Source organism: Psittacula echo (assembly GCF_963264785.1).
Source record: "Psittacula echo genome assembly, chromosome: 5".
Classification (NCBI taxonomy): domain Eukaryota; kingdom Metazoa; phylum Chordata; class Aves; order Psittaciformes; family Psittacidae; genus Psittacula; species Psittacula echo.
Window position 1 is genome coordinate 551,625 of NC_137739.1, and position 25,661 is coordinate 577,285.

The 25,661-nt window shown below is 51.1% G+C and overlaps 1 protein-coding gene across 1 annotated transcript; it reads right to left on the reverse strand.

The window, feature by feature from the left end:
• On the reverse strand, nt 1–25,483 carry USP31 (ubiquitin specific peptidase 31). Its single transcript, XM_080617709.1, has 16 exons — nt 24,820–25,483; nt 16,712–16,849; nt 16,163–16,251; nt 15,196–15,288; nt 14,520–14,655; nt 13,883–14,027; nt 12,933–13,116; nt 12,134–12,245; nt 11,457–11,551; nt 10,867–10,944; nt 10,572–10,701; nt 9,700–9,819; nt 9,326–9,551; nt 8,417–8,575; nt 7,578–7,730; nt 1–6,974 (listed from the first exon to the last, which is right to left on the reverse strand). The coding sequence occupies exons 1-16, from the start codon at nt 25,405–25,407 to the stop codon at nt 5,431–5,433; spliced, it is 3,990 nt and encodes a 1,329-aa protein (XP_080473835.1). The 5' UTR covers nt 25,408–25,483; the 3' UTR covers nt 1–5,430.
• Nucleotides 25,484–25,661: the final 178 nt, after the last annotated feature.

The following is a 25,661-nucleotide window of genomic DNA, read 5'->3' on the forward strand; positions in this document are numbered from 1 at the left end:
TGCCTAGTAATAAATTTATTGTATTTTATTACATATTCCCCTTTTTGCACTTAATTCCAATTCCTCATATTCAAACTCTTCTTTCTGAAAGAAAATGACTTTTAACATAAAAATATAAATTCTGCATTATTAAAAGTGCATACACCTTGAATAATAAACCATACAAATAAATAATAAAAGGCATTGACACAGTCTCATGCACTTGTCCTCAAATAATTTAAAAGTTATGGTACAACGCTGGGTCCCGAGCACAGCCAGCCTGCTTCCCCCGTTACTGTACAGCTCAAAATCACTAAAATAAGAGGCGAATATCAAAGCATGGGGAGCCCCACGGCCCAGGTTGGTGTACAGTGACGTGACATGCAGTCGTCAGAACTGTAGATATTCCAGTGTAAAACCTGACATTGCGTCCAGAAGAGAAACTGTGTTTGCACCAGGACTTCAAATTCAATTTTAACCAATGGTGAGGCACAGTTGGTGAGCAAACCTGGACAAACCAATGCTTGGAAGGCCACAAGAAGATAATCCAGCTGCTTGTAGCCTGGCTTTCCTTGTGTCACCCCCCCCAAGGCAACGTAGCACCTAGAAATGGTTTCTTATTGCACTGCACAAATGCCACCCACACCTAACGCCGACCTCCTCGCATCGCGTTTTGTGCTGCAGGGCCTTGAGTGAAACGGGATCGGTGTCTCCAGTTTGTTTTAATCTGTGTCTTTAAAACACACTGGCCACAGACACATCGAGTGCTGCCGCCTTTAAATAAACAGAAGACTCCCTAAATCTTTAAGCCCAATGTAGACACGGTGCAGGTCCTGAGGTGCTTTTCTTCTACAAAACAAAGCTCCTAATAGTAAATGCTTGACGGTGCTTTCATCTCACCACAGATTAAAACTAAATTTCAGTTCTCTCCACAAATAACATCAGATACTGCCAAATTATTTTGAATTAGGAGGCAAATGACAGAGATACAGGAAAAAAGAAAAGAAAGAAAACAGGAAAATTATTTGGAATGTTGTTTCCAAACCCTCTCCGTGCTGGCTGCTCACAGGGGATGGGCACAGAGCCCATGGGGAGCGGGACCTGGAGCCCACCCAACACCCTGAGCACGGAAACTCAACCGAAACCTCTGGGTTTGGGTGCTCATGTGGGTACAGGCAGAGCCTCTGCTCCCAACCCAGAACGTGTCCTTACGGTTACATGGGAAATGCAGGCTACGGACACAGCACGGATGGGGTTTCCCTGTTAAATAAAGAGAAAACAATACAAGACAGAAAACCAGTTTGTTCTCGTTTCAGCACTCCGGATCCCTCTGACGTTGTGCTACACTCCAGCCTGGTCAGTAATGCCTGCGAAGGAAAGGATCAAAGATGTGCAAACAAAGCAGGAACCCGGGGCCATGCTCCTATGTGCCGACACCATGAACACAAGTCAGGCTCCAGCGGCGCTCCAGAGCCTGGCACCGGCCGGGAAGCACGGCCGGTGCCTGCAGCAGCGCTTGCATAGTCCAGTGCATGCGGTGGGAGGCGGGAGCTGCCATGCACAGCTTCGCTGAGACAGGATGGGTGCTCATGCTCCAGCTTCAGTCTGGAAAGCAAAGAACCCCGCAGCTGAGGCGATGAGGGCACTTACAGTGGAACAAGTGTTCTGTAATTAAGCTGCTAATTGTCTATCCTAAGCGTCTTTTTTCTTTATTTAGGCATATTTGATAAGTTTGACAGGGTTAACAATTTATACACCCGAAGTGAGACACAGGTTACAGAGAACTGCAGGCACCAAATTGTCTATCAAACGTGATTAATACAAATAAAAGGTGCCTCTTTAATACACGCCATTGAAAATGTGCTTATAATTTGTATACTACTAAACACTATCCAAAAGACACAGCCCAGAAAAGGGTAAAAAGAATTTCCCTCTGTGACTCCAGCAGGAACCTGGTGCTGGGATGAAGATGCTGCTTCCCTGCACCCCCCGGGCTACTTCCAGGAACAGGAGCAAGTGTCAGACTAGGGACGTGGCTGGGATAGCAGTTACACATGGCTGACGAAGGTGAGTTCAATACGAAGTTGATCAGAAACACATCACAAAGCCCTTCAGAGGGCTGGCAGCCTCCTTCCCATGGAGCTCACACACGCTCCAAGCACTGGGATGCTGCTGGGCTTCCCCCTTTGAAGGCATCTTCCCACCAGCATGAGGTACCCAGCAACCCTCTGCCCCCAGGTCACCAGATGGGGGTCCCAGGCTCCACCAGCCCCAAGGCAGCCACACCAGCGGCCATTCCACATGCCCCACACTGTGCATGATGAGCAGAATGGAAAATGCTTCCGGAGCCAAATGTGAGATTTAAAGAAAAGAGGTGACCATGTGCAAGCGGCTGCTGCAGAACAGCCTCGAGCCTCTGCTGCTCTAAGGATCAATGCACAAAGCCAATGTGACGCTGACATCTAGGACTTGGAAGATCCCTCTCTGGAGTGTTCCTTGGTACCATGCCACATCCTTACCTCTGGACAACACAATACACATGGACAGGAGTTCCTGTGCATGAAAGGGCTACAAAATAAGTCTGCTGTAAAGCAAGGAGAGAAGATTGATGATGCTTTTACCCCGATCACTGCAATAACCTACATTCAGTTTTAGGAAGATTTACTCTATATCACTGATGGAGCCATGACTTTACCAGCAAGGAGGCTTGGTTCTACACAATGAACATTGTTGCTTCCTGGACCCACACTCTTCAACCCTCTCCTGTGCAAGGCAGTGCACGTGCCACTGGAATGCGTGATACCAAAAGCAGGGATGCAGAGGGGCAGCACACGCTGTTTTCCAACCTGCTTCACTACAGGACTGATACAGCCACAGAACAGGTCCTGCACTGGCACGCTCTGCACTGCTTTTAACATCAGCTGCTGGAAGCCGGGACCTCCTATTCCCATTTTGTCCACACGGGAGCTCTACTGCCCGTTCTCATGCCCCAGATGCAAACAGACTGAACTGGCACTCAGCTCAGACTCTGGTTTGAACACAGCTTCAGATTTCCTCTAGCCCAGGCATGCAGCACAGCAGCAAAACCACCTCAACAGCCAAACACCAGCTTCCACTTGAAACTTCTTCAGGGAGCGGTGGCAGGAAAAGAAAATGTCACTTGATACAAATAACCTTTCACAAGCGTCCCAGGGCAAAACACAGAGAACCAGGCTCTGTCTAGGAAAAGACAACCCCGAGTCTGCACCAGCTGCCAGAATTACAGTCTTGCTACAAGAGCTTTTAGAAGAGAAGAGCCAACATAGAGCACAACCTTAATACAGATAAAACCTTAAACAAACACTCCATCAACATTTCTGGGAGTAATTTCAGAACTACAATGTGAAGCAAGTCTTATCTGCTTTGCTGGATGTAACAAAACATAATCCAAGAATAATCCACGCCACACAGTTAAGAAGCAAGTAATGCAATCTTGTTGCTGCAATGAGACTGAAACAATGCCTGGGAGGAGAAATGCATCAAGAGATGGTTGTGTTTGAGTTTAAAAATACAGTCCGGGGCCCAGAGGCCAGCCCACTGCTAAAGCATGCAGGCTGCTGGCATGCTGCTGGGCTGCAGGAAGGTAAGTGTTGCAGAAGCGCATGGGGACAGAGTGAGGGCTGCACTGCACACGGGCTGTGTCACACACGGCACCCCCAGCTCAGTGTCACACACACTGCCTGTTCTCTGGGGTGCCAGCCCCCCCAAAACACTTCCCTCCAAAGCCTGCTGCAGATGTGTGGCGAGCTGAGTACAAGAAGTGATCACAGAGCAGCAAGGTGCCCAGCAGACCTCGGTGAAAGGCTTCTTGGGCTCACCAGCACATCAGCTCAAGGGAGGAGGTGGCACAGACTAGCTCAGAGTCACTACCTGGCTGAGGGCTGTTCGCTGCACCAAAAGAAGAGATGCACAAACAAATCCGTCCACCAGCGAAGCCGAGGGAAGCTCTGCCACAGCAGACTGGATGAGAGGCAGAGCCCGCATTCAGAAGACAAGCATGCCCAGCACACTGCCCATCGTGACCTATGCAGGATTGCTGCTGAACATGAAGGAGAGGCAGCACTTTGATAAACAAAAATAAATACACCACACAGACCAAAGGAGTTGAGGAATCCACCTTTTAGGAGGAATCGTAAAGAACTTGAGGAATCTCCCCTGCACAAAGGGCATGTAAACAAAGACATCACCAGATGTAGTGTTCAAACCCTGACAGACTCATCCACAGGAGGCTGGGGAGTGGTTCCAAGGGACGTGTGGGAGCCAGACCCACAGGGGAAGGTGAGGAGTGTGCAAGGGCAGGGACACAGCAGCACTCAGAGAGGTGAAAACTGCCCCATGGTGTTTGGTACAGCCCCTCCAACCCCACAAGAGGCTGTCTCAAAGCATGCTCAGAGAAGGCAGAGAAGATGACAATCAGCTTATCAAAACATCACTGCTCCAAGTAACGGGTGCAATGCTCACACCACCACGATTTAGCATCTGAGCACTTCAGGAAATGCTTCTCGGGAGTTCGAACAGGGATCCTACAGCATCACCCACCCCAGGGTCAGGAAGACAGCTCTCCTACGGCACTGCCATCACCTCCCAAGGTACCAGGAGCTGGCAAGCAGCTCCTGCTCAGTGGTTTCTTCTGTTGCTCAGTACAGTGTTTCAGAAGAGAGAAAGTAATTAAAGAGGACAGGGTAGAGGTTTCCTCAGGTATGGACAACGCTGAACTCTTTGCACACCTAGCGACAAAAACTGCAGGTTACATTTCATGGAAAAAAATCCACCCACTTTCAGCTGCTGGAATGCAAAATGAACTGTTACAGACACACGGACACACAGGTACCTTTCTGCACATCCACTAATGCTAGTCCCTCCTATACTGGCTGAGTATATACCTGAGAAACAACATTAGTGTTGAAATATTGCCCTTTAGAAAGCTTGAAAATGGAAGGGAGCAGGGAGAGGGGGTCAAGAGAGAGCATAAGAAGCGGCAGTCTCTCCTTCCCAGTTTCCTTTGCATCCTCCCCAGCTCAGAACAAGGCCACATCAGCGTGGACACAGCCTGCTCAGAACAAGACCGAAGGAATATCAGTTCACAGCTCTACAAAGCACACTAGCGTCAGTACAACTGGCTTTCAGATTCCAGACCTCGAATCTGAAGGAAGTTGTTGCATTTTCTATAAAGAGACTCCTGTACAAGTGCTATGGGACAGCTGCATTCATGTTCAACAATGACTCCAGCTAGACTACTTGCATCAGTGCTGGCTGCCTGTGGCTATTTGGTTTGATGGCAGAATCAAAAGGCGCTTTAACAACTTGCAGTTAAACTTCTCCTCAAAACAGACATTAGGCACATGAACAAAAAAACAAGAGCTCAATAAATTAGCTTCTCAGCAGAAGAAAAGACACCTGGATTGCAGCATTTCACTGAGGTTCCAGAGAAGGCCGTACAGACACCTGCATGCTGGAAGGTAACCTTTTCAGTGGCTTGTCAGCAGCCTGCTTGCCACTGGAAGGAGGAGACTGGACTCCGGGATCTAGCTGGGAAGACTTGGACTTGCGACTGGATAGCAGAGAATGTTTGCTGGGGGCAGCGTCTTTAGGGACAAGTTTTTCCTTTGCAGTAAGGTTGGCATTGGTTTGGGAGGCTGGTGGGACAACACCTTTCTCTGATTTGTCTTCCAGCACATTTTTACTGCCTGACTTGGAAATGCCACTCCCTGCCTTTTTGGAGAGCATCGTGGTCTTCCCCAGGTCTGCTGACCTCCGCGTCTCCTTCTGCCTTAAGGCCGATTTAAAGAAAGACAACCCCTTCTCCTCTGATTTGCTGTCCCTCTTCAGGGCAGAGCGCACACCCACGTTTGGAGACCGCAGGTTGGCCATGGAGGAGCTCCGCACGTGCTTGCTGTCCACGGCCCGGCTGTCGCTCCTGGAGTGGCTGATCCGCGGGGAGCTCGTTCTCGAGCTGCTGGTAACGCTCGTCTTATCCGACCCCAGGCTTAGCTTAGAGCCCTCCCTGCTGAGGCTTCGGTCTGAAGTCCGGCTCTTCCCAGCAGAAGAGCCCTTAGTCAATGAGCCCGATGGGGTTCTCTTGGCAGCTGTGGAGGATGGAGATGAACCTGGCCTTTGCTTGTGCTGGGCCGATGGGATAGCCACCTCAAGGGGCTTCGTGCTATGGTCTTTCCTAGCCTGAGTGGGAGCAGGAGACCCATGGCGCCCGCTGGCCCTAGAGGAGTCCGTCTTACTTCTAGACCGGGACACTTTCTGGGCACTCTTTAGTGGAGGAGGAGAAGCGTGAGAGACTTTGGTCTCTTGCGTAGATAAAACTGTCCGTCCCTTCCTCAAACTTTTGTCTGGCTCAGAAACTCCCTTGGAGCTGTGAACCTTCTTAGGAGTGCCATCTGCCTTCTCTGCAGCCAGCCCTGCCCCACTGGGGGCTTTCACCTCCTTGACAGGAGAGCTATCCACAGAATCACTCTGATCAACAAAGGCGATTTGGTTGTTGTTATCAAAAGGGTCCAAAGCAGGGTGATTCCTGTCTGGCTGCACGGAGCTTTTGCCATACTCATCTGAAAGATCTGAGCTAGATGTCCTTACAACAGCCTCTTCCCTGAACGCCCCTTCCATGACAGCCAAAGGAGCCCTGCGAGCCGTCCTGTGCTCCCGCCGACTGCCATCGCAGGGCTCCAGGTAGCTGCTGGAGAGGTTCCTCAGGCTGCCGAAGCAGGAGGTGGAGACTTTATCATCAGCAGCCTCCCCAATCTTCTCCAGGGTGGAAGCAGAGGTGTGCACAGGGGAGTCTCCAGAGAAGCGCGATGGTGAGTTGGAGCGCAGCTGCAGCTTCGCAGAGAGGGACCAAGAGGGCCTGACACCGTTCTCACTCACGGCCAGCGGGCTGGTGACAGATGATCGGGATGAGAGGCTCTGGCGCTGGACACTTCGCACAAAGGGACGAGTCGAAAATCCTCCTGCAGAGAAAGAGACCTCAGTGCGAAAGCTGGGCCCTGCCTGTCCCAACCATCCACAGACACCACTCCCTGTGTCCGACAGCCCACCTACACCACGCTGCTTGCCTCCCCATGCCTGCTGTGGCCACAGCTTCTTGCATCAAAGCTGAATAAGGAGTTCAACAACAGCTATTTGCTAGTAGCAGCCTGTAACTAAAACCTCAGATTTTCCTCTCATCCATGAGCAGCAGGAGACCAAACACAGGTTTTGTACCTTGGAAGTCCTTGAAATTAGCCATGAATTCAAACTCAAATCAAAACTAAGATTATGCTCCTAGAAGTGCATGTATTTCTCTAAAACACATAAGCACAAGTCTTTGAGAGGTCTCATTGACAGCATTTCCTTTCTTTGAAAGGCTCCTTAAGGTTCTGTCCTGCTCTTCTCCACCCTTTTATACCAGAGAAAAGCTCACCTGTGCCAGAACCCATCTGCCAGAACCCACAGTGCCTGCCCCCCCCGGCTGCTGTAGTAACTGTCCCTCAAACCACATATTTTGTAGCTATTTTAATATGGATCTTGTAGAAGAAACAGTGACCCCCACGCACTGCAGTGCTGATACACACCATCATCTTCACTCCTTTCCCCAGTCAGCTCTACTGATTCCGAGAGCGAAGCCAGGGACGTGCGCCGCGACGAGGCTGCTGAAGCGATGCTGGGCTGCTTGCTGCCGGGCAGGCGGCTGACCCAGTGCTCACAGAGCGAGGAGCTTGTGGAGCCTGCAAGGAACCAGGCATGGACATCAGGCCAGAACATGGGAAACATTGGAAGGCCACTGAGAGCTGGGTACATACCACACTGCACCGGCTTCAACAGGTACCCGGAGTCTGGAGCCGGCTGACACAGCCACAGCATCCAGACACTGCTGAGAGCAAGTCTCCGCTTGTATGAAATAGTGTGGCCATAAGTGAAAGACACAATGGCACCCAGCCCAGTACGCTGAGAATCAACAGCAGCAGTGCAACAGCAGGCAGGCAGAGGGCAGTCCCTGAGCTGCCACAAAAACACGGTGCAAATCCTTTCCTTCCCAAAGGCATCTGCATCCACCCCCATCTCCCCCGGGATCAGCTGCTGCCTGCCATAGACCAGCAGCTCTGCTGGAGGGAAAGCAACTGTCCCATTTCATGTCCTGGTTTTGACAAGGCAGCTCTGAGCAGCATTGCCCATGGGGTGGAAGGGGGTTCCCCATCTCCACAGCCCCTCTGACACAACTACCCTCAACAGAAGAGGTGAGTTTCCTGTGGCACCTCTGAGCAGCAGCAGGCTCAGAGAAGCCTCACCAAGTTCTGGGACAGAGAGCAGGGGCTCAAACTGGGCAGAAACTCGGCAGAAACTCCTTCAGAAGAACAAACTATCTACAAAAGACAAACCACCACCACTCCCTGACAGTGCCTGCAGGGCTTACCTGCCACAGAGCTGTTGGCAGACCAGGATGGGATTGCTGTGCGCCTCTGGTAGAAAAGAATGTAAGCTGTCTGCTTGCAGACTTCATTTTCAGGAAGTTGCTGAACATCACTGTCATCAAAGCAGTACCACTGACCATCAACCGAGTTTTTGCAGTATGCTGAGAGGGAAAAACATGACTCTTAGACCTTCCTCACACCTGCTACTGTGAGGTTTGCTGTCTGGTAACTTACACTTGACCCTATCTGCTATGACGGACTCAGAGGGGAATGAAAGAAACAGATTTATTCATGCAACACATCCTCTTCCAGTCTGGCTGATGGGGGCCTGAGGCCACCAGAATACAATAAACAGCTCCCATTCCAGGATTTTCTTTGTCCAGCATCACTGCTCAGAACAGGACACCATTACAGACAAAAACTGAGGGCAAAACTGGACACGCACACTCTGGGGCTGCAGTGTGGAGTCATACAAATCCTAAGACCCATCAAGCAACTCTGCCTATCTCTGGTTGCTCTCGGAGCTGTTGGAACAAGCTCAGAGGAGTTCATAAACTGGCTTGCACACAGGCAATGTGCAAACACTTCCTGGGTCTAACAGCCTGTTGCAACTATGAAAGTTTTGCTCTGAGTGGCCAGGAGCATTTCTGAAGGATGAAAGGCCAGTTACATTATTCCGAAGGAAAAAGGTAGCCGAGAAAGAAACATTCAGTACAAGATTTGGGGTTAACAGGCATTATTCCATTCCTTAAAGTCATAAAAGTCACCCCTGCAGTATTACACAGCCAGCCCTTATCAGCTGGGTTAGATCCTTTTGCCAAGAAAGATGAGGCAGTTATGGACACTCAAACATCAATGTAAGAGTTTTCTTTCTGAAAGGATCCACCACACATGACATGGCAAGTACTTGCCTGTATAGTGTCCCCCCTGCATGGTGCCATGATGGTTGCAGACAGCATACAGGTCATAGATATAGTCCTCAGGATCCCTCCCAAGACCGTAGGGCCTCCTCCAGGGTGACCAGTGAGATGGCAAGCTCCAGCTGCTCTGGCTTCGTTTCACAACGTGAGGAGTCATGTCCAAACCACTCAGGGGGAACTTAACCATGTTCTGAAGTTTCATCCTTCGGTCTCCTTCCTGTGTAAACAGAAAGGCATGACCTGCAGTGGCAGCAAGGCCACCATGCCTGGAGGAAACAGAAACCCAGGACAGGAATACACAGGGCAGAAGAGGTGGCGTAGCCAGGACCCCCCTGGCTGAGCAGCAGGCCTCGAGGCATCCTTACCTGTCGAAACCTTTTGAGATGTATGATGAGAACATCCGGTAAGGTCCAGAGGCTCAGTGTGATGCTACCCTGCTGCAGTTGCTTGCAGTGTGGGCATCGCCATGCGTCATCTGGGGCAAGCTACACGGAAGAGGAAGGAGTGGGTTTTAGTTTTCACATTCTAAAGCAGCTTTAAGCTGTCAAACATCTTTTCCCTCACTTTTGAAAGATGAGACAAGACAGGCTCCAAATTAAAGCTCAGTCATGGGCCCACCTCTAGGACCATCCCCTTTTACAGCAGATCAGACCTCTGGCAATGAGATGCAGATTACTCAGTGCTCCAGGCAAGGGCCAGATCAGACCCATCTGCAGTCTGCTCCTGCCACATCAGCCTCCTCCCACCATGAGCAGAGCTAGAGGAGGAGAGCAGCCACGCTCCTGCAGAAATGAGCTCAGCGGGCACTACACTGTGTGCAGTTTTCAGGGCTCCACTCAGAGGGTTTGACCTGAGCCCACCCCAGGCCTGCTCAGGCTTGGAAACACACAGTTGCTCCAAGACAGAGCAGTAAATTCCCAGGAGAAGCCACACTGTTCTAACCCATTATCATGTGTGCCACAAAAAGACATCACTGGTTCACAGGGAGGAAACTGCAGAACAGAGGAGTGAGTTCTCCTATCAACATTTGGGCAAAAACCCCAGAAACAGCACCTCCCACAGCTTCCTCCTTACTGCAGACAATCTCTGTTAGCAGGGCTGGTAACTACTGTTGTGTTACAGAACAGTTCTCTTGTCTCAACAAATCAGTGTTTGCAGGAAACAGCTCCTGTGCTGAGTGTGGGAGCTGGTGCAGCACGTGGACAAGCCAGGCCTCCAAGTCCTGTCTTGTCCCTACCTGTTCCTCTTTGGTGTACAGTTGGAAACACTGAGATAAAGTGCAGGTCTGAGGTTGGTGATGAAGCTCTCTCTGCTGGCGGACACTGTCAGAGTCTGGAATATATTCCTCTTCAGTGTTCACAAACAAGCTGCATCAGGGAGACAACATATTTACCAGCACATCCACCCAGCAGCCCCAAGTCTATGACCATGGGGTGCAGCTTGAGGGGTCTCCTGTTTGCTGAAGGGTGCACAATTCACACAGCATCACTCTTGAGGTGAACACACTTTAAGGATTTCTAGTTTATACTTACTAATCTTTAGTTTCTTTGTCCCATTCTACCACTAATTTCACATGAGCAGTTCCCCCCTGTCCACATGACTTCAATGCCCTGCAGAGAGAAGCAGACAGAAGTTAGACCATCTTTCAGTCTCAAGTCTACTTTACCTTTTTCATGCACAACTTCTCTCTGCCCGCCCTCCATCCCTCCTCCACTGCCACACAGCTCAAGCTTGCAAAGGAGTACAAGGAATTCATACAGCAAAGAACACGGCAGAGCTGGCAAACTGCATTACCCAGTACTTTGGTTCTGGGAACAAACAGACACTTATTTACAGCACAGACATCCACAGATTTCTAAAGAATAACAGACACTACAAAGAAGTAAAATGGTTGGAGTAAAACTTCCATTGTGCTTTCCATTCGGAAGAGGACAGACTCCAGATGGCATCACAGACACCACTGAGAATCCTCACACAGCTTCTTGAGGACACTCAATTGCTCCCTTGCTCCTACGGCCTGTGAAGTCCATTCCACACATCCTCACCAACACCACTCCCTCCTGCATGGCTGCACATGGAGTCCCCAGCTGACAAACCTCTCTCCACCCCTGAATGAGCTCACCTTTCCACTGTTGGGTGGCAGAGGGGTCGCTCCTCCTGAGGTAGCAAGTACGTTATGCCCACAACACTGACCACTCGCAAGCTGAACGGGCAAACCTGCAACAAGGAGTAGAAGTCATCTCAATGGCTCAAACCCAGTTTATCCAAGTGCAAACCTGCTCTCAGCCTGGCTGAGGTGTACTTTGTCCTAGAACATGTGTTTTATGTGAGAAAGCAAATTCACAAGGACTCAGTTATACCTAAGCAGCTACCAGAGGGGTGAGGTACAGCAAGCAAGGCTTTGTACCCAACAACTCCTCTACACGGACCTGAGCAGACACCAGGTTCTCATCAGAAACACACCATCACTAAGTAAATGTTTCAGCTTTTCTTTAAGGCAAACACCGGCAACCAGTGGATTCCACTGCAGACACCAGCACTAACCTCTTAAGTATTTCTTAAAGATAAGGAGGTGAAGCAGTTTCTTCCCCTGATCAGTCTAATCTTACTTGTCCCTTTTACAAATTGACAAAAGCACCGAAGAGGTGGAATACCAGATCTGGATCTCATTGCATAAAGAAGTATTGGGAAGCTCTCAGTTCGGTGTGTGCAGCATGATCATCACTGCAGGTAACTGGCTTCCATCCCTTCAGTTCCTGTCACAGAGCTAGAAGTCTCAAACAGAGAGATTTGCCTCACCTGCAGGCAGGCTGCAGGCCGCAGGAAATACTGCATCTTCTCCAGGATTTCCTTCTGCAGAATATCCCAAGCAATTGTTTTTGACAAATGCAACACAAAGGGCAAGCCAAACCTATGGGAAGGACAATCAGTTGAGGCAGCAATTAAAGGACTACTCTGTTCAGCAATTGATCCCCAGACTCTGACAGTGCCACTCTCCCCACTCAGCACCCTTCAGGTGAACACTTATCTCCAGGGAAGAGGCACTTAACTTCGGGATAACACTGCCACAGCTGCCCACGCGGAGGGCCCCTTCCAACAGGCTGCAGTCCTGCTCCCTGCTCAAGCAGGTTCAGGCTGCAGAGCTTTGTGACCTGCCTGGGATAATGTTTTGTGAAGCAAACTTGAGCAGCTGAGACAGTTCTGAGTCTGCTGTCAGTACAAACGCCTTTGCCATGGTCATCTCTCACTTCCCCCCACCCCGTTTTACTCTAATTAGAAACTTCCACACATCACAGATACGGTCGGACATGCCTGCTGCTCTCTGGAAACAGACAGCTTACAGAGAGGTGGCACATCTTCCAGCTGCTCTGCACTCACCACTTCCCACTAACACGGGACTATTTGAAGTTCACCAAAATTATGAATATTTTGCTGCATTCATGAACGGTTTTTCATCGACATGCTCTTTAGCACCTAATGCAAGCTAGGAATGCAAGCTGCTGCTCCTTCGCCTTGTGTTTTCACTACACGGTAAGTAAGCCCCAGGTCAACTAAGGATGCAGCCAGAAGAGCAGCTCTAAGTGAAGCTGTCACTCACCTTTTGCTCTGCTGCCCAGTGCACGCTCGGTTACACACCAGCAAGACAATCTTGTCATTCGCTGCTGGTTTAGGAGAAGACTGCTCCAGTTTTCCAGACTTCGCTGTTCCTTGAGTATAAGATATTGTTCGGGAGTGTTCAGTGCCACATTTCAAGTTATTCAGGTTATTGTTCACATGTATTCCTGAAAAATGAGGAGGAAGGAAACATTTTATGTCATTTGCCTTCAGTGCTCTGATGCCTCTCTCAAGGAAACCCTCCCTGGCCTGCAGAGGAGCAGGTCAGCATGAAATCAAGACCACTTTTGCCACTTGCACGAAGGCTGCAAAGAGCAATTACTTTTCACAGTGACTGTTTACAGAAAGAAACTGAATGACAGTGCTCACCTAACTGACTTTCCACAGCACTTTGTATGGACAAGCGCTCACGGCTTTGCCTGTAAGAAAAGCTGAAGTGACACAAACCCTACTTATGATTTCCAATAACAAAATTTGCCTTTGATTATGCTCCATCCACCCAGGATGCAATTACTGCCCTTCAGAGGGAGATGCAGAGAAGCTGAGGCTTCTGAGCTTTGAAAGAGAAAGTGTTTGTTCATTCCCGACACTGTTTATTCATCACTGGCAATCTGATTTTAAATAACACAATTTCAATGGCTTCAGCTGGTCTCTAGTAGGTCTTTAAATTAAGCCTGACAACAGAGTTCACATTAAAGCACCCCGGGATGCAGAAGCAGCCTGGGAAGCCGAAGAAAGGAGTGTACGTGGTTTCTTGATAACCTCCCAGCTGACACCATGAAGTCTGCTGGAATGAAGCTGGACAAAGAAATAAAATCAATACACCAGAACATCAACTACTTCTGGGACTTCTGTTCTCAAGTATATCCTTTTCCAAAACAAGCCTCTCTCACACACTCCTGAGGTGGGCATTAAGCAGAGCTATGGACTTACCTCTCTGACTGAGGATACCTTCGGGCCTAAATATCTCTGGGGTCTCAAAGGCAAAAATGCAGTCACTTTCATGAATGGTGTCCAGGTCATCAGTGTCACAGAAGGAACGGTGAAACCCATCGTAGTACATCTCTGTCAGCACGATCTAGAGACAGCAGAAGCAAACCAGAACCATTAAACCACCCCTTGCCTGGTTCAGCTGAGCTGCCCCATCCCTGCTAAGGGATGGCATTCCTCAGAACTTCCTGGCACTGGCCAGGAGCAAGGAACAAGGAAAAAGACCAACACAAATGAGAAGCTGGGATAAGGGCAGCACATGGAGAGGCTTTTTTAGTGGGATCAGACAGCTTTCCTGAAGCTCTTCCTACAGAGGAATTCACCACAGATGCCCAATGGTTCCCTCACTGACAGCATGCATGAATATCCATGTGATCAGGAATGTCTGCACACTCCACTGATGGCTATCCCAACATCACTTGGTTTCAAGAAACTCATGCACAGGGAAAAGCATGATCCAGGTTACTGCCACCCTGCTTCACGGATGGAATTTCAGTTCCTACATCCCCAACATGGTACAAAAGCCCTTCACTCCCTCCTGTTGAAGGGAGGGCACCCAGTGACAGGCCCAGCTCATTACCTGTTCTGTTGGTATCTTGGTTTCTGAGGACACAGCTTCCCGCAGCCTGGCCACCGTCCCCACCACTGGCACAGCCACGCCAATGCGCATGCAGTGAGAGCACTTGCCCTGGTACACCACAGTCACGTAGAGCGGCCTGCAGAGAGCAGGGAGGCACTCACACCCTGCAGCTTTGCTCTGCATCTTTCTCTGCTCTGAACTTCTCTAAATCTTTTTTCCCCTCCCTGAAGCTTTTTCCTTTACTGGCAACTGCTGCCTTGCAAAAAGAGCATAAACACTTTGCAGGAAAACTTTTAACTTCACTTTTTGACACTGGAGTCATCAGTGAGGCTGTTCTAAGGAAAGTTAAAGGAAGTGTTTCATCCTTTTCCCCTTCTTAATTTTAAAACGCTATAAATAAAGTCCAAAGCAGAATGTTTGGTTACGTGAATCAAAGATTTTTTCTCTCCAAAATTAATTCTATAGGAAGCTAAGGGGGGGGAAGGACCATTCTGAATCAAGTAAGAGGCTTAATTTTCCAATTCACCTGCAAAGCTAAAGAATTAAAGCCCCATATGGTCCTATCCATCTTTTTTAAAGACTTACTGCAGAGATTTTTGCTGACACCTCTCTTCCTTCAGTAGGAAATTAAACACCACTATGTGCATGGGAAACAGCCAACTCGACAGTTACATACCGTGTATGAGGCAAAGGAATTGGCAGAGAGATGCAGAGGAAAGGGTCAAAGGTGTTGCTCTGCTTCTGGCAATGAGGGCACGTCAGAGAGGACCTGGTATGAACATCAGGAACAGGGCAGAGTTATTCCTCATTTCATCAGAACAGATAAATCACCAAAGCACAAGCAACAGCCTTCCCATGCCAACCTGGCTGCCCCTCTCTACTCCTCCTCCTCCCCACAAAGCACTCTTCACAGACGCTCTACAGACAGAGCTGCTGTAAGTGATGGGCTGCTGGTTCTAGGTCCTTTTTGACTAATTAGGCTCCAAGTCCATTACAGGGTTTGCCAGGAAAGACTTGACCCCACTCACTGCCTTTTAATAAACAGCACTGCAAAATTAACAATGCATCACCAGTTGCTCCAACATGGAAGGCTGCGAAAGGTTTTGGCTTTGAAAAGAGGTGAAGTGACAGGAGGGAGATGGCAGCATCAGCACCACACGTGTACAGACCTCTTCCTCTGAAGCGAAAAACCCCAGACAATCCACCTCTCACATCCAGAATTAACCTGCACCTTACACTGGCTTCATGGTTTTTTATACCAGGTTTAAGTTTTCTCCTTCACAAAGGAATCCCTGGCAATACTGGGGAGAAAGCCCTGCAATTCCAATTTTGAGAGCAGCACAGATACAAGGAACACTGAAGTCAGGCTGTTCTCTTGCATTAGTTGTGACTTGCTTTCAGGATGCACTGGGGCAGGTGAAGAAGTGGTACATGTTGTAGATTTTCACAGGATATCCCAAATTTGAAGTAATGAAATTCTCCCTCCCCTCTGGAACAAGATCTTGGTTCAGATTTCATTCAGCAGGAATTCAGAAACAACAGTAACACCAGTCTCAACTGTTCTGGGATCTAGCGTCAGAGCAGAATTGTACTGGGGTCACCAATACATGCCTTAATGCCTCAAAATGTACTAAGTATCATACCTGTACTGGGCTTGAAAGAGTTCCTGCACAAAAGTACTGCTGATTGGAAAGGCTGGTCCCTCGAGCAGCACATCATCCTCCACTGGTGGCTGAAAGAGAAGGATAAACCCTAGAAGCACTGCCAGGCATGGAGTGCTGGATGGCTCCAGCACCCATAATTGAATCTGTGTCCTTCCTGCCCAAAGCCACCCAAAAAGTGCCACCAAATGTTCAACTAAGGAGCGTGCTGTGCTCATATGGTGGTTTACATGGTGTGAGGCAGCTTAGGGCAGCGCTGGGGTGAGCAGGGACCTCGCAGCAGGGCAGCTGTGGCAGCTCCTGCCCGTGGTGCCTCCCAGCTCTTGTGGAGCAGCATGGGACCCTTCCCAAGTGATCGTACTGGGGAGCACCCCCCAGGCGTTAATGAAACAAACAGTGTTTTCACCCAAACTTTTGCTCCATCCAAACCACAAGAGTTGAGAAGCCAGCAGGGAGATGGAATTGAAAAAGGAAGCCTGTATCCAAAGTCAGAGCCACTGTTCCATGCTGGCTCTCAGCAAAACCCCTCACCTTGAGAGGAGGCATCCCACTGTAGTTCACCACATTGTTCAGATCCTCGTGGACTCTGTCGAGGAGCCACAGCAGGAACTCCTGCGCATCGTGCTGGGCATTCCCACGGTACTGCATGGCGTTCTTGGACACAATGTTCTGCAGAGGGAGGAGATGTGTACAGAAGGAGAGCAGCAGGGAGCACTCCCCTCCACCAAGCCCACACCACCGCAGAGGCAGGGCTGGCAGTGCTCCTACAGCCAGAGAGACACAGCTCTGGAGGGGACACTGCTGTCCCACACCAGCCGGGCATGGCACAGGACCTACCACTGCATGTCAACTCTCTGCCCAACTGGAGCTTCAGCAGCACCCGGTGCCTTGCTGGGCAGGGAAACTGCCATCAACCTCAGGACAGAGCAAGGGGGTGAGGGCAGTGGTTGTGGAGGAACTGCACCATCGTTACACTGCAGTGTTCATAGCAAACTTGGTGCTCACCCCCTCTGAACTGAGCCCCAAACCTATCAGTGTACTGTACTTGCACACAAGTCAGGAGCGCCGAGGGGCCAGGCAGGATCACACACACGGAGCCCCAACTCCTCCGCTCCTCTAATCAGACCTTGCAACAGCTTGGAGAAATGAGGCTGGGCTGCTCGCTTTATCCCTCTAGAAAATGGGGTCACCAGAAGCAGGGGGTGGTGAAAAAGGCAGGAAAGGACTGATAAACACACAGTGCCTATCCTCTGTAATCTGTGCACCTGCCTCAAGGCAGCAAAACAAGGGAAAACAGAAATAATCTGCTCTCCTCACGTGTGTGCGAGCCCTCCGGACAGCAGCTGCCTTACCTGATCTAGCTCGTCCTTCTAGCTTGGTGAAGTTAGCCAGGAGGCGCTATCACCTCACTGCAAGTCCTAGGCTAGACAGAGTTGAAGATAAAAGGGGCTTTAGTGTTGCTAGGAAGAGGAGAATCTCGTATTTGCAGTAAAAGAAGGCATTATGGGGTCTGTATGGAAACATACACCAGTAAGCACCTCAGGCACCCAGGCGAGTACTCCTTGTATCACCTCTCTCTGTGTCACCAGCACACCACTCCAGCCTAGACCTTCACTGCCTTTTACTGACGTGTGCTCCTGATGCGACGTCCTACAGCGAGCTGCACAAGCTGAACACCCCAGAGCAGAGCAAACCCCAGGGATTCACATCAACCATGTGCCTGTATCTGTGTCATTCCCGTCTCCAGGATAACTGTTCTGATTTCAAGACTCCTGCAGCCTGAGTGGACCAAGAATAAAGAGCTGCCTGTGGAGACAGATCACAAGATCTTGGAAGTGGTTCAGGAAGCACTACAAAATATCAGATGCGATTCCCTCACAAGAGGCTCCGTTACAACCACTCCAGCAACAGCAGCGTGTTCCCAGCGTCACTCACACTTCTACCACTGCCGCTGCAAGCGGGTTTGTTAATGCTTAAACCTCTGCATCTGCTGCTCTATGGAATGTGCCTCCCTCCCGGTGCACTCCGAGCTGCTGGGACAGCAGAGCCCTGCGAGGCTGGCGAGGTGCAAAGGAGGAGCAGCAGACACACAGTGCGGAACAGGCAGTGCTGGGGAACATGGACCAGGGCAAGAGATAAAGGAGCTGAATCAACCGGTTTAACAGTCTGAGAAGAACAGCAGGAACTCAAAGCGCAGCCCCCGCTCAACTGCCTGCCTCTGCACCTAAACACAGCCCCACAGCTTCCCTCCCCAGCCAGCCCCTCGCTTTGGGCTCTATGAGCACACGTGGGGTCCCACTGCTACTGCAACAGGCTGCAGATACAGAGTTAAGAAGCAATCGGTTTAAAAAACACATCAACCCACATTAAAACCACCACATTTACCAGCCCCCCGTAGCCTTTAATCCTCTGCCCCTAATCTGGCTCTGCTGAAAGTGTAGGTGGCAAATCTGACCAGACCCCATCCATCGCCAGAGGTATTACAAACGGGTCAGGAACGATTTCAGTGCAGCTGTTTCAGATGTGAGGCTCCAGTAATGACCACTGAACCCCCTCCCATTCCCTTCCATGAGCATGCAGCTAGGCACCTCCAGCCCCTTCCCTCGGCTCAGCCCTGAAGAGCATGCAGAAGGATGCGGGAGAGCCGGCACACAGGCACCCTGAATGGAAGTGGTACCACCAGGAGACATAACAGGGGGAAAAGCATCATTTCCTATTGATTGCACACACTTACCCAACCCCTAATGCAAGCACCCACCAGCCACACAAGTCCCTGCCTGTCTATAAAGCAGATTTACAGCAAAGACGCATTATCATATTTATCAGCCACTGGAAGTTTGATAATCATTCATCTGTTGCTCTGAATAGATGCAATAAATAAATCCAAGCATAGCTGAACCTCTGGCCTCTCCTCTGCTGCTGTTATTGTTCCAGATTACAAAGACAACTCAGGGAATAATGTCAGTGTGCTGTTTTGCAGCGTGCCTCTGGTAGGAAGCAGCTGTGGGGAGGTTTTTGTACATGAGCGGATGAATCCAGCTCATTAGAGACCTGACACAATGCCACATGTGAGCAGGAAAGAAAGGCTATTCTTCATCTTCCACCGAGCACCATCAAGGTCTGCTCAACCAGGTTATTATTTTTCTTTCCTAAACCCACAGGCACAGTTCTGTGTTTGGGCAACGTCTGCTGCAGACACCTCATGAGGAGCATTTATCTGAGTTACTCCCTGTGCTCACACACACAAACAGCAACTTCCCCTCTCTGAAAGGAGATGTTGTTTTCTGGGGAAAGCAATGCCCAGGAAACAGTTCAGATCTTCTGTCCTCCCCCAGGCTGGGGATGGGGACGGGGACAAGGCCAAGGCCAGCACTAGCCCTGTGTCCGCCCGCCTACCTCCTGCCCAGCACTGAGGACAAGGTGCTGGTCCAGTCTAGAAGAGATCTCCTCTGGCTGAGCAATACCACAGCTCAAAGAAGGGAGTTTTGAAGACAGGAGCTCTGTTGAAGCAGCCAGGGCAGGACACAGCACTCCTCCTTTGCTCCATGGGGTATCCCAGAGATGCTGGGGGTCTGGAGGCAACAACCCACAGGAGATCATGGCAGCTCTTTGGGAAGCCAGAACAGCTACCGAGAGCCGGGCCCTGCCTGCTGCAGGGGGGTGAAAGCACAGCTTTTATTGCTGCACTTCAGAAAGTAAAGCCAAGAGCAGCACAGCAGAGCACGGCATGCCAGGACCACAGGGTATCCTCCAGCACCTTTAACAAGCCCGGACAAGCAGCACCACCCCACCAGCCCCTGCCTGACACTCATCTTGTGCTGGCAGCTACTCTCACCCTCCCAGGTGAAGCCCCAGTTAATCCTGATGAACCACCTTTCTTCGGCACATAGAGAGGGCAAAGTCTGTCAAGATGACACCTTTCAGGGCTGCTGTATGCACACACAATGCTCGCTGCTGTGTGCAGGCACCGGTGGTGAAGAGATTGTAAGAAAATACCAGGAAAAAGGTAAGCAAAAATACCCAAAACCCCCACACAAAATGGACTCGCATTTCATTGATCATTAACATTAAAAAACTCCGATGTGGAAAGGCTGCCCAAGACCTTTGTGATCCCACTGAAAAAGCACATTCCCATGATGACAAGGAATGTCACAATAATGATGTAGAAAAGTTGTAACTCGCTTCTTGTTTCAAGTGAAGTGTGTCACTTCCAAACCGCAGAACAGCCCTAGGACAAGTCACCCCATCACAACACCTCCACTGGGAGCACCTGGACTGAACTGGAACAAACACTTCAAGATCCCACGTTACCCAGCCCCACTCAAAGCCCTTTTAGATGAACACAGGAACTGAAACATCAGAATCAGGAGACAAGGGACCAGGAGGGAAGGGCAAAGGGTCTCACACTTATTTCACATCCCGGTCCTCCATCTCTGTGTAACGGGAAGATTGTCTGCTCTCCACTGAAGTACTTCAGGAATAAGCAGTTAACACTGTCCAGAATAAAATCACTGATTGCTGTGCTAGGCAGAGCATAATAAATATGATCCAGGGGATCCCATTTCACATATAACTGGCCCCATTAGCAAAGCACGAGAGCTCTAGCAAGTGGAAGAGCTCATGGCCAACAGCTCCAGGAGCAAGACCAAAGGCTTCCAACACCCAAACAGCACCAAGCAGCCCCACGCTGAGAACTGCTGTCATTTAAGCTACAACAGAAGGTACAGACACTGAGCACATCAACACTTTGGAGTTCCCCCATAATGCAGAGCAGTTACTTATTAATTCACAAAGTGACCAACTCGGCTGACAGACTGCTTGTCCCAAGTGAAATATTTCCTCTTAGTGCATTTCCAGCACACCAGCACCTTGAAACTGGAAGAGTTACACCCAGCTACTGTGAAACCCTACACTAAACACAGGTTTAAATATAAATAAATAAAGATGGAAGCCTGGCACAATCAGGAACCCGGCACAGTAATTGCTGCTCTACTGACAGGGATTCCTTCTGGGTTCAGATGTAATTCTGATAATCCGACTCAATCGGTTGTTTTGATTTTGCTGTATTTGCTCTATACACTGCAAGCCATAAAAATAAGGCACTTTTCATCTTGCAGGACAAAAAAATGCCATCAACAGTTGTAGCACACAAAGAGTCTTGTTAAACATTGACATGCTTCAGTGTGCAACTGGCTGCGCTGCAAGAAAGCCTCCAAACAGCAAACAGCCTCATCACCCCCAGGAGAGCAACACTCCGAGGCAGGCAAAGGCCTGGAGGAGCTGGGTAAGCACGTAGAGCTTTCTCAAGCCCAATTAGTTGAAATAAAACCCTTCCTCCCCCAAGACCCCCTCTGTCACCTCCGGGCTGCCAGACCAGCTCCCCGTGACAAAGAGCGCTCTGTCCTCACTGTCTGACACTCCCGGGAACTTCGCAGGCAGAGCGGGACAGCTCCTTGGAAAAGAACAAGCCCAAAGCACAGCTACTGCTCACACAATAGATGTTTATCACCATTGTCACCCCATCACAAAGGGGAAAGAGGAAGCACAAGCTGCAATATTGGCCCTTGTTATGAAAGCAGCAGCTTTGTTTGGGCAGGAAAATAAAACCCACTGAGCAATTGGAAGGATTGTTAAAACAAACTGCAAAGGAGCACAGGACCAACAGGAAAGTCACCCAAAGCCGACATATAAACCACCATCCATCACCTCCACCATGGGGCTCCTGTGCTGTCCTGCCAGGCTGCTCCCAGCCCTGCTTCTCAAGGATCCAGACTTCCCCATCCCACTCCACTCCTTCCCTAACCTCTTCCAACACCAGGTTTAAAACACAAACACGGGCAGAGATCCTTCGGTTTCACGTGGATCCGACCAGAATGGTGTGCTGGCTGTCGCCTGGGTGAGCACTTCACCTCCCCTCCCCGTGCATTAGCTCGCTCTCAGCCCTGCCATTAACAAGACAAACCATTTAATCCAAACCACTCGTTTGAACTGCCTCAGCTCGTTTCCAGCAGCAGCACTACGTGATCCATGAACCTGTGGGATGGGTTATTTCTTGGAGACCAACCTAAAAAGGGAGAAAATACTACCAAGAAAAACCAGCTGAAGGTAAAGAGCACCTCGAACCTCACCCCCTCAAAGGCCTCTGTCCACAAGGACTCAGACACTCTCAGTAATGAATTTCCTTTGCCCCGAGAGAAAAGCCTACAGATATAAGAACAAGCAAGAGGATAAGTATTATCCTTTATCCTAAAAGACGCTTAGCGCCTGCAGATAAGTATTTAGGAATTAAAAAGTGTCTTTGCCCTGTATATCCAGTGACAAAAGAGGAAGGAAAAGAAAAAACCAGCCCAATGTACAAGGATTTCTACACATGCTGGCTAAAGAGCTTTCTGACTATCAAATAACTGCTGCTGTCAATAGCTGCTTCTGCTGGAGCGAAAGTGCAGAAGGACTGTTCTGAAAACACTTTTCACCCTTAAAAATAATGACAGCAATGCAGGTGGGGAGCGTTCCACCCTCTATCCAAAATAAGCCTGGGGGGATGCTCTTGTTGTGGGGAGAAGCAGCAGTCTGCAGAGTGAAAGCGCCCATTTTCACCGCTCTCAAATCTGAGCATGTTATTTACATCTTTAAATTAACTGTGAAATCTGCTGCTGAAAACAAATTTAATTAAGAACATTGAATTTAATAGCAGGTTCAGGCTACTTAACTGGCTTTAGAGGCGCTAATTTACTATTAAAAGTAATTGACCCCATAAGGAATCGAGTGCTTGACATAATGACAAAGTCCTCCAGAGCAGGACAGGGGCTGTTGACTGTGCAGCACAGAACAGGACCTGCTGAGACTAGATCCCCTGCAGCAAGATGATTTTTAACAACCTCCGGGGACCAGGCAGGGAGAAGATTGATGGGCTCCAGCTACATCCACAACAAGTAGAAAAGCATTTGCTTACCGTTAGTGATGCCTGCAAGCAGGCAAACCAAGTTCCACTATGAAAAAAACCCCCTGGAACATGGCCTTTATTTAATGTACAGACCTGCTTCTCCTCTTTCTCCTGTCACTCTTATCTGAACACCCCTATGGCAGGCCTGCATGAACAGCAAGTCCTGGCCTAGAAAGTGGTGTGCTTTCCCCTCTGATTTTATCGGTTACACTGGCAAAAGGTAATTCTGCTTTCACAACCTTTCATTCCTGCTATTACTCAGGAGAAATCCACTGCTCCTCCTCCTGCCAGAGCACCTCCAGAGCACTGAGGGATTACAGCAAAGGTGAGTGCCCTGTGGTGCTGCCAGGACTGAAACCGCAGCCAAGACTGGATGCCCGACTGCCCCTACAGCAACGAGCTCCCAAAACCACCAGTCACACAAGGTCCCTTTGCTCCAAAGGCAAACAGCTCTCCAGGGAATACCCCACCATGACGGTGGATGCAACCACCTGGAAACACACAGGAGAAAAGAAGGGAGGTGCAGGCTGCTGGCACCCCAGAGTCGCCTCTTGGGCATCCGACCATCCAACAGAGACACAGAGGAACAGCAGACTCCAATACCCACTGTCCCTGCCTGCTGCTGCACCCCACCTGACCTGAATGCAGAGCCCCAGGACGTGTGAGCTATCCTTCTTGTGGTATTTTCATGCATCTGCACATCCCTTCTCCAACTCACTCTGCAGGAAGAATTCCCCTAAAGCAAAGGTCTTTAAGGTAATGGTTTGAAAGCTACCACCTACCCTCTCCTTCTTTCACACGGATGAACAGTTTTATATGCCAGGGAATAGCTGTTACAATAAAACTTCACAACACCCATTTTGAGAAGAGAGGCCTGGAGCGCTCTAAAAGCAGTTGTGTCTTGTCTCCGTCACATCACCCTGCGCAGGCTCCAAGGGGGAGAACACTACAGTGTGAAACAAGTTCGCACCAGGAGGTGGGTATGACGCTGTACTCCTGCAACGCACTCTCCAAACCAGCCCAAACTCCGGAGTGCTGTGAGGACCTCTCAGCAGCCACCTCCTCCTGCTGTGCACTCGCAGCTCCCAGCTCTGGCACCTCAACAACTGGTTGCCTCATTTCTAACAGCAGCGCTTCAAAGGTATGAAACAGCAAAATGGACACTTTCACTAGTAAAAAGCAGCAGAGCTGCCGGGCAGTGTTCAACACCACCCCTAACAAACAGTGCCAGTAACGTAGGCAGCAGCTCGTCTCGCCCTGGGACGGTGAGAGCGGCCACCACTGCCATGGCACGGGCACACCACAATGTACCCCAGCCAGGCTGTGCAGGGCCGGGCTCTGCTTCTCCGGAAGGATACCGGGAAGAGGGAGCAGCTCTCCAGAGGGCTCCCCACACCCTGTGAACCACTGGACCAGCAACAAGGCCCAGCCACACCCCGACAGCAGCCGCGCAGCCTGCGGCGTCGTGTGATGGTGAAACACATTCCCTGGTCTCACCACCGGCCCCCAGCGCGACACGTGGAGCCCAGCCCCGCGCACGGCGGCCGGGCAAGGGGCACCAACGGCCTCCCCATCCCGGTGCCGCAGGGATGGGGCACTCGGAGCCGGCCGCTGCCCCGCACCGGGTCCTCCCGCCTCGAAGGGACGAGGCGGCCGCCCTCCAGCTCAACACCCGCGGGGCCCGGCCGCCGCTCACCTTGAAGTCCCGGCTGTGCTGCGGGGTGTACTCCAGCGTCCAGAGCGCCCGCACCAGCTGCGCCAGCTGCTCCGTGACCTCGCCGGGCGCGGCCGGCGGCCCGTCGGCGGCGGGGCTGGGGGCGGCGGGGGGCGGCCCCCCGCGGAACTGCTCCAGCGCCAGGAACTCGGCGAAGAGCTCGGTGTTGCTGAGGCACTGCAGGATGGCGTTCATGAAGCAGGTGTTGCCGTGGTTGCGCAGCCCCGCCACGCCGGGCACGGCCTCGGGGCCGCCGGCGGGCCGCGGCGGGGGCTCGGGGCTGCGCGGCGGGCCCGGCGGGAAGCAGCTGCCCAGGCCGCCGGCCGCCTGCTGCGGGGGCAGGCGCGGGGCGTGCGGGCCGCGGGACTCGGGCTCGCTGCTGTAGTGCGAGAGGGTGGAGAGGGTCTTCAGCACGCGGCTCATGAACCCGCCGAGGGACCGCCCGGACGGGGTCGGCGAGGCGGACGGGGCCGAGCCGCCGCCCGCCGCCCGCCCGCGGAACAGCCGCTTGCTGAAGGAGCGCTTCTCCTTGGCGCTGCCGGCCGGGCCCGGGCCGCTCACCCGCGACATGGCTGCGCGGCGCAGCGCGCATCCCCCCGCGCTCAGCCCGCCGGCCGCCGCATCCCGCCGCCGGGCCGCAGCCGCCGCGGCTCCGCCGCCTCACGGCGCCGCCATGCAGCGGGCGGGGCGGGGCGCGCCCTCACGTGACCGCGCCGCCACCTTAGCGGGAGGCGGACGGCGATGCGCCGCCGCCATCTTTGTTGCTGGCGCGGCTGCGAGGCGGGAGCGAGCGGGGCCCCGCCCCGGCACTGCCCCGCCCCGCG